Source organism: Lipotes vexillifer, unplaced genomic scaffold (genome assembly GCF_000442215.2).
Source record: "Lipotes vexillifer unplaced genomic scaffold, Lipotes_vexillifer_v1.1 scaffold164, whole genome shotgun sequence".
NCBI classification, from domain to species: domain Eukaryota; kingdom Metazoa; phylum Chordata; class Mammalia; order Artiodactyla; family Lipotidae; genus Lipotes; species Lipotes vexillifer.
The window spans coordinates 2,803,586-2,813,122 of record NW_006789313.1 but is presented as its reverse complement, the minus strand read 5'-3'; the positions used below and the strand labels follow the sequence as shown (position 1 = coordinate 2,813,122).

At 44.2% G+C, this 9,537-nt stretch overlaps 1 protein-coding gene across 2 annotated transcripts in view; it reads right to left on the bottom strand.

The window, feature by feature from the left end:
- SCG5 (secretogranin V) overlaps window positions 1-9,537 on the bottom strand; it is a 55,358-nt gene that overhangs the window by 45,523 nt on the left and 298 nt on the right. For both annotated transcript variants that reach the window (XM_007462512.1, XM_007462513.1), the window contains exon 2: window positions 7,980-8,212. In XM_007462512.1, coding sequence (XP_007462574.1) covers window positions 7,980-8,205 — 226 coding nt within the window. In that variant the 5' untranslated portion in view covers window positions 8,206-8,212. The remainder of the gene's footprint in view (window positions 1-7,979; window positions 8,213-9,537) is intronic.

The window sequence follows — 9,537 nt, the reverse complement described above, 5'->3', positions numbered from 1 at the left end:
TTTTCGGTACGCGGGCCTCTCACTGTTGTGGCCTCTCCCGTTGCAGAGCACAGGCTCCGGACGCGCAGGCTCAGCGGCCATGGTTCACGGGCCCAGCTGCTCCGCGGCATGTGGGATCTTCCCGGACCGGGGCACGAACCCGTGTCCCCTGCATCGGCAGGCGGACTCTCAACCACTGCACCACCAGGGAAGCCCCTGTTCTTCTCACTTGATATTCACCCAGGTAATCTCATCCATTTCTATGGCATCAGCTGCCACTAATATGGGGATGACTCCCAAACCCCTTCCTTTACCCAGATAGCTCTCCTGTGTCAGATACATCTGAGTGCCCTCTGGACACCTGCACCTGGATGTCCCAGGGCACCTTAAACACAACAAAGTCATCATTTTCATCTCCTTATCCTCCCCCCGCCACCAGAAAAAAAACGCAGACCTCCTCCTATTCCTTTTCAATTTCTTATCACTATCCATGCAATTGCCTAAGACAAAAAACTGGAAATCATCCAGGGAAATTTTAAGGATTTGAGTTCAGGGTGGTCTCAACGGAACCCCAAAGGACATGGGTCAAACTGGAGGCCCTGGTCCACTCAAAGACAACCCTTCAAGCCCATTGCTCTCATTGGCTCTCCCAGGATAAGGATAACCTAGAAAGAGATTTTAGTCAGGCTACCTGGGTCAAGAGTCAGCCCCACCCCTTCCCCAAATGCCGAGAGAGGCTAGCCTGAAACTTTGAGAGGCCCAATGTTAACAACTCTTCCCTTCAACCTTTAAATGGGAAGCAACTATTGCCACCCTGTGGCCAAGTGGAGGCACTGCGGCTCCTTTACGAGGCCAAAGGTTGGCCAAGTAGAGACTCCTTAGGATCTGCCCCTTCAAATAGACCTTATCTTACAAAGACTCTCCCCCTGATATTTATTAAGAAAATAATCTTGGTTCTCTTTATTTTAAAATAAGAAAGATGAAGCCCAAAATTTAGTGTTATAAAAAGGAATTTTGGTATTTTTAGGTTTGGCAATACTGGTTTAAATTTAATCAGGATCCATCAAGTGCCAGTATTTATAAATTTCCCAGTGGCTTGGTATCTGGAGTTATCATGTGGTCTAGAATGGTGGGGAAAATGAACCAGTGGTATTGAGGAGACCCTCTTTTACCTAAGGCTGCTATTCTGAAGACTGAAGCACGTTTTCTGGTTGGATTCATCAAAAGCTAACATTAGTGTCAGCTGGCAGAGCCACTTCTGATTCCCACGCATCTCTAGCCCATAGCTAATGGCTCTCTGAATCAATCCCTTGGACAGCTGGTGGATTTATTTGTTTCTGGGGATAATATAACAGCAGTAGCCATTTAGCTATGTCATAGGGACCAATGAGCCACTTTGAGCTTGGAGGGAGGTGGGCACTGCTGAGATACAAGGTGCACTGAAACACAGCTGAACTGTACTGCTAACTGGGTGAGTCATCCAAAATAATACCAGGGAAAGCCATTAAAGACTGGAAGCGTGTTCCTGATATCCACAAAGTGAGAGGAGGCAGGCCTACATTCAGTTACTAACGGAACCCACTTGTGAGAGCGGGCTGAAGCCCCACTATGAGAAAACCAGGTTTCAGAACAGTCACTGAGATCACACACAGCTAATAAATAGTATGGTTAAGATTCAACCCGTGACCACCTAGAGGGGTGGGGTAGGGAGGGAGGGAGGGAGACGCAAGAGGGAGGAGATATGGGGATATATGTATATGTATAGCTGATTCACTTTGTTATAAAGCAGAAACTAACACACCATTGTAAAGCAATTATACTCCAATAAAGATGTATTAAAAAAAAAAAGACTCAACCTGGCTTTTCCTTACCATCAAAGTGTGTTTTCTTCTCTATAAAACAAGTTGGTGCCTGTTTGTCTTTACTTTGTATTTTTGTTTTGCTTTGGGTTAAGAATTTACACATTTGATGGCCATCCTTTAATAATATAGTCTCTCTCTCTTTTTTTTCTTTTTTTTTTTTTTGCGGTACACGGACCTCTCCCTGCTGTGGCCTCTCCCGTTGCGGAGCACAGGCTCCGGACGCGCAGGCTCAGCGGCCATGGCCCACGGGCCCAGCCGCTCCGAGGCATGTGGGATCTTCCCAGACCGGGGCACGAACCCGTGTCCCCTGCATCGGCAGGCGGACTCTCAACCACTGTGCCACCAGGGAAGCCCTATAGTCTCTCTTTTTCCCCAGACAGAAGATGAGCACAAACCACAACTCTCCATTAATTACTTAATGGTTAGCAATTCTCATGCTAGAAGATGTTTCTCATACAAATTTTTAAACTCCATGATTATTTTCTCTACACTATATGCAAGGCTATGTAAAATCAGTTAATTTGGGGGCAAAGTATGATTAATCCTCACAATGTTTATAACATCATAAAAAATCTTTACAATTGTAATGAAAGGAATACATTTATTTATGAAGTTTCAGAAAAAGAAAAAAAGAATTTACACATTTGAAAGATGCTGCTTACCAAGTCATGTTTAAGGTACCTACGGAGAAGTGAAAAATAACCTCCAACCTCTTAGGATGTTCTGGGCAAATGCTTCCTCCCCAGGGACCACTTAGAGCAGGTCAACCAGAAGGCTGGCTTAACAACAGGTGACTTAACAACCAGGAGACTGGGTACCAGGTTTTAGGAATCCTCTATCTATTGCCTCAAGTCTAGTTGGCCCCCTGCTGGTTTCATTCCATAACTGCAAAAAGCCTTTCCCATTTCTCAATAGGCCCCTGTATGGAAGGTTCAAACCTTGCACCCTGGTGATCAGTCATAGTCAAAGTAAACAGACCTTTTGCCAAGCACATTATCACTGAGTTCTTGGCAAAAACCTCTAGGTAGATTTTTTAAAACACAGAACAGAAATGGAATATTTTCCTTGAACTGAAAGGAATAGAGTCTCAAAAGATCCAGAAGTCTAATAGAATTTATATACTTATTGCTGCCAGATACTTATTTTTTAAATATTTATTCAAATATACATTCATTCTTCAAATATTTACCAAGTGCCTACTATGTGTCTGGGTATAAAGCAGTAAATAAAATAGATATTGCCTCATGGAACTGCCGTTCCAGTGGGGAGACAGACAATAAATAAGCAAGGAAACAAACATTCATTATAATTTTTTTAAATGCTGTAGAGTTTAAAAAAAACAAAAGGGCACTGTGGCAGAGAAGGGGGGGCCACTCAGAGAAGCTGCGTAGGCCTCTCTGAGCGGATGACTTTGAAGCTGAGCCCTGCAGAGGAGGACAGGTATACGCAGAGTGGAAAGAACAGGTGAGAGCCTGGAGGAGGGAAGACACTGGTGTGGGTGTGGGGCTGCAGGGAGGTTGGGAGGGATGAAGGCAGAGTGCAGGTGAAATGGGCAAGGAAGTTGTTGGCCTTCACAAGCACAGCCTAAAAAGCATCTCAACATTAACACGTGCAGGGCTTCCCTGGTGGTGCAGTGGTTAAGGATCTGCCTGCCAATGCAGGGGACACGGGTTCAATCCCTAGTCCGGGAAGATCCCACATGCAGCGGAGCAACTAAGCCCGTGTGACACAACTACTGAGCCTGTTCTCTAGAGCCCGCGAGCCACAACTACTGAGCCTGTGTGCCACAACTACTGAGCTCACGTGCCACAACTACTGAAGCCCACGTGCCTAGAGCCCATGCTCCACAACAAGAGAAGCCACTGCAATGAGAAGCCCGCGCACCGCAATGAAGAGTAGCCCCCACTCGCCGCAACTAGAGAATGCCCGCGCACAGCAACGAAGACCCAACGCAGCCAAAAATAAGAAACCAAAAAAACAAAGTTCCTTTCCAGGATATCATACCAATATCCTGGCGTCACCCCTGGCTCCTCTCTGTTTTTCAGTTCCTACCTCTAACCCACCGGCAAATCCTATTGGCTCCAACTTCAAATATATCCATCCTCCGACCATGCCTCGCCACTTCTCTAGCTGCCATGCTAGTATACCCCTCACCTGGATTGTTACCTTAGTCTCCTAACTCATCTCCCCCATTGCAGTCCTCCCTCCCTACAGAGTATTTTCAAGACAGCAGTTGGAGTGGTCCTTTTCAAAGGAAGGCTGATCACATTACTGTCCAAAGTCTCCAGTGGCTTCAGATACACGCTCAAAGGAAAAGCCAAAGTCGCTGTAGGACTGTAAGACCCTATGACACGATCTGTCCCCACACACCACCTCCCACCTCCCCTTCCTGCCCTTACCCCAGTCTCATCTCTTCCTGCACTCCTGAGTCCTGGGCTACAGCCACACTAGCCTCCTTGCTCTAAACTTATGGCTTTCGCATTTGCAGCCCTCTCCATCTGGAAGGTCATGGATCACACAGCTGACTCGCAACTCTTATTTTTGCCTGTCTTCCCAGTGAGGAGTCTCCTGCCCCTATTTTGTTTCCTCCATCCCCCTCTTCTGCTTTATATTTTTATAGCACTTAAGACCATTTGACTTATTACATATTTTACTTATTTCTTTATGCAATGACTCTATCTCCCCTGTCCTGCCAATCTTTCAGGTTCATGCTCATTTCTTCAGTACCTAAGACAGTGCCTGGCATTCAAAAAATGCTTGTTGACTTGACAAATGAGTGGTGAGAACAGTGGACTACAGTGGACTAGGAGAGGACGGGAGGTGAGGAAGTACATTAGCATGTGTGGAAAGGTTGCTGTGGAAGAAAAATGGTAGAGTAACTCGAAGGGATATGGGATCAAAGGAGGAAATATTTTTTTAGTGGGATATATGACCCCAGTGAGCTAACAGTAATTTACACTGATACTACATCCTATTTTAAAAGGAGAGTTTATAATGCTATGTTTGAGAGCTTATATACATCTTTAATAGTGAGATTAATCTAAGGATTATACAATTAATTAACCAGAGTAGACACAATAAGAGGAAATTGTCTTCCATGTGCCACTTACTACTCAATGAACAGCACTGCATGCAAAGAATTGAAGAGTCCAGTAATTGTCACCTAAAATGACAATGATGATTCATTTAGAAATGATTTCATGGTAGAATAGTTGGAGTATGCTAAAACTTTATTTTTGTTTCTCTGAACTGGAATATTACCTGCTTGCAGGTGAATAAATTTAAATCCTACCCCCAAACTAAACGGAAGCTTCAAGAAATAATTCACTCAAGGTCACGTTACTGATAAATGATGGAGCTGCCGGTTAAATCCAGATATCTTTGGGAACAGTTTATGTTAAATGTGCATTAAAATTCACACCAGAATATATGTATGTATATATATATATATAGTATTCTTTCTATAAAAATTAGAAAAACTTTCTAACTTGGTCCTTCATAACAAAATACTAAAATAAATGTTGAAGGGATATGGAAGATACCCTGGGAATTAGCATGAATGAATGTCAGCAGAGACAATGCAAATAAACGGATGATTTGAAACAGTCCTACACTCACATGAGAAAATATTAGACCACCAAATAAATTAAATGCCAAAGTCCAGGACAGGGAAAAATCCCAGGCTTCTTATTTTGTTTCCCTGTTAGCTTGCACCCAGCTGGCAGAATTCTAAGATGATTCCCAAGATTCCCACCTACCGGTGTACACGCCCTGCATAATCCTCTGCCTTTGAGTGTAGGTAGGACCTGTGGGCTATCACTCCCTTGATAAATGACAAAAGTAATGAGATAGTCACTCCTATAATTATATTGTATTATGATTAGCAGAATAAAGGGATATTCTCCCTCCGGATTTGAGGAAGTAAGCTGCCATGTTGTGAGAGGGTCAGTGGCTTACAACCAACCTGAGAGTGGCCTCTGAGAGCTGAAAGGGACCCAGCTGACAGCCAGCAAGAGAAAGGGGACCTTGATCCCACAACAGCGAAAAACTGAATTCTGCCAACAACCTAGATGAGTTTGGAAAAGGACCCCAAGCTCTAGCCAAGACTGCATCTCCTGTCAAAACTGTGATTTCAGCCCGATGAGACTGAGCAGAGGGCGCAGCTAACCCATGCCTGACTCCTGACCAAAGGAAACTGTGAGCTGATCAATGGGTATTGTGTTAAGCTGCTAAATGTGTGGTAATAGAAAACCAAAACACAAGCCGATGTTCATCCCTTCCACAGACACTGTTAGAGGAGACCCAGCATGGCTATGACATCACATTACCCCAAGGGTAATAATGAAAGCAAGAGTTTTTAATTCTGAATTGTTCTAATCCATGCTCTTTCACACCTCCAATGCCTTTTCACTTGACTCCCTGATGAATTCCTATTCAAACTTCAAAACCCAGGTCAAATGTTGCTTCTTCAAAACAGCATTTCCTTACAGACACCCTCATCCACTCCCAAGCAGAATAACTTACTGTGTTCTTTACTTCCATGGCAGCAGCTTGCCTGTCCATCTATCAAAACACTGGCCATGATGCACTGTAATAACTTCTCCCAGCTCCCACCCCCCAGACTGAGAAACTTTTAGGGCAGAGCTGCCTCAGTCTCCTGCATGGTGGCCAGCACAGAGCCGGCTACTGAGTAAAGGAAAGGAGGCTCTGGATACACATAGGCTGTTGATGCCCAGGGAGTTGCTGTTTCTTTTCCACACAGATGATCAGGCCTCCAGTATTAATGGAAACCTAGAAAGCCATCTCCACGACAACAGCTGGGTGACTAATCAAGCACTTTTACTGGTTAAAAGAGCAGATATTTACTGTCTTGAAAGAGCTGGTCTGAAATGGGTAGGTGTACTTGAAGCCAGAGTTGGCAGCAGATGCTGGAAAGGATTTAGATTCACCCAAGAAGGGGTGGTGTGAAGCTCTGTCTGATTTGTTCTGCCTCAAGCCCTGTGCTAGATTTGCATGCTTCTGATTCAAATCATCTGTGTTAATCCATTCCTGAAATCAAATGTCAGCCTAAATAGACAACAACTCCACAGAGGTAGTTTTACTCAATGGTTTAAAACTATGGGTAACAAGACAGAAATGAGAATCATATATCAACAATATCCATGGCATTCCCAGGACCCCCAAAGCAGATAGCTGTTTTAGGAAATTATAGACTCAGACAAAATTATACAAAATCAATGCACAGGAAATAGTATTTTCTGGGTGTGTGTTTTGACAAAACTCAGAGAAGGAATTCATGTTTTTCCTTAGGACCCACTCCTGTGGGCAAACACTTGAAGTGCTCTTTTGTGTTCAGACTAAATTAACCATGCTACTGCTTTAGGGCTCCACCTCCGTGGAGAAAGAGAGCATTCAGAATCAGAGGGATACAAAGCAAGGCATGGAGATGAGGCACCTGCTCTTAAGAGCTGCTCATCACCACCTCATAAGAGCGAGATTCCAATTCTCTCTATAAGTAAATCACTAAACAAAAAAAGTATCACTTTCTAATAAAAGTATTACAATCATATTGCCAGAAACTTAGAGGAATTCAGGTGGGAAATGGTCTTATCACCCTAAAACAGTTAAATTAACATCTGTTGTATTTAAAAAAATTTTTTTTAAGTTATTGACATAAACTCTTAACATCAGTACCTCTTTTGGCTCCCTTGGGTTTATCTGACATCATCCCTAAGAATCAAATCAGATCTTTTAGGTCCTATATTTTGAAGATCTTTTACAAATACTGGCTGGCAGTGGCTCAGAGGCAGCCAGCTGGGGACACAATTTCCCAAAGATCAGTTTGGGAGAAGACATGGGGTCTGGGTTCTAATCTTTTTTTAGTGATAACGCTAGATGCTCCTTCATTCACTTAGTAAATATTAATGTACCAGATTTTGTGCTAGATGCTAGGGCTACAGCTGTGAATTAGATAAGGTCCCTGCTCTCACAGGACTTATATTCTCATGTGTATGTATGTATCTATATACTGTGTAGTATAAGAAGAAAGGGAAAACAGGAGGAAGCAGAGTTTCTTTAATATGCATTAATTATTTTACTGCTAATGGAAACTGCAAACTGGCAGAACATAGTAAATACCTTCGATGCTCTGTGGGCCCACAAGGTTCATGGCCTGGTGAGCTGGATACTCTACCCGTGGCCTGGCAATGCCCAGCTGCTCCATCACACCATGGAGCAGCCTCTGGATATCTGTTTCTGAGACCCGGTCAGGGGTTCTTGGGCTATAAGCAGCTGTTGCAGTCCATCCAAATGTCAGCCAAAACACTAGGCCAGACAGCATGGTAGAAACCATCCTGGCAAACATTTTTAACCTGCAGAAAAAAGACCAAACATATATCGATTGGCCACAACTGGCAATTGTGATGATGCAATCACGTAATCACTCCAGGGAGTGATTCAGGGACCGCCCAGGAAGGGACTGCAATGAAAAATTCTTAAGGATTTGCTTAGGCCTTATGTGTCCACCCTAGCCAGGACATCAGCTGTGAGAAGGTATTAAAGAAACAGAATAGTCTGTCTGAGATAGCCAATTCCCTCTGTCCTCACATTCTTGTGAAGACTAGACTATAATGGCACTTCTCACTCATTTTTTATTGTCCTTACAGCTCCCTGGAAGCTCTGCATTACGCCTACCCCACCACTCCCTCCCTCCCTTAAACAAACAAAAACAAACAACAAAAAAAATTTGCCTCAATTTTGAGAAAGGGAGAGAGAGCGACATCTTGACTTTTTTAGTCCTGGTGAAGAAAAGGCTCAGGGGAAGGAGTTGGAAGACACAAATGGTAAAGAAGCATAGAAAGCTTAGGAGTGGTACAAGGGCATCAATACACACAGCTCAGGCCTGCCCTCTAATCTGGGAAGGAAGATGAAGGACGCTTGCTGCACCACATGCTAGCAGGGCGAACTTGGGCAAATGCCTCAACTTCCTTCTCTGCAAAAAGGGATGAGAAAAGCATCCGTCTTATAGGGTTACTCTGAGGTTAAGTGTCAGGGCACATGTAAGAGGACTGAAAACAATGCCAGACACAGAGTCCCCCAGATTGCTATTATTATATTGGCAATATTGCCTTACTGTTCCGGAGGTTCGAATTTGGGGAATCGACGGGCAATGAGAGAGAAAACAGAACAGGTGAAGGAGACTGGAGAAACCTAGTCTGGGGAGTCAACCTGTCCTGAATGTTGGCTTCCACGCAACCAGAAGCCTGCAGAACAAGAGAACAAATATTCACACAAATTCCCTCTGCAGCTGCTGAACATTAGGGCGGAGACTGCAGGCAGTGGCCATACAAACCCTCTTTTGACCATCCTTCTATGGGAGCGCGCGGAGGGGTGGGGGGCGGGGGGAGAAGGTGGTGGCGGCATGCATTTCTTCCCTGAAACTGAAATATTCATAATCCCCAATATCTACTTCTGTAAAGGAAAGGCTTTTGAAAAAGCCACTCAGATGTAAAACCCTATACTACAAAGAGCTGAGACAGCAAAGCCTGCAAAATCTGACGAGAAAGGCCAGAGGCAGACACCAGCCTCTCCGGCCATCTCCATCTTTCCCTCCTCCGCTCTGAATGCAGGATGTCTTTGTTTCATTTACACCCCCAGTCAACAGCGTTCTGATTTGATCTCCTTCCTCGGTACTCTT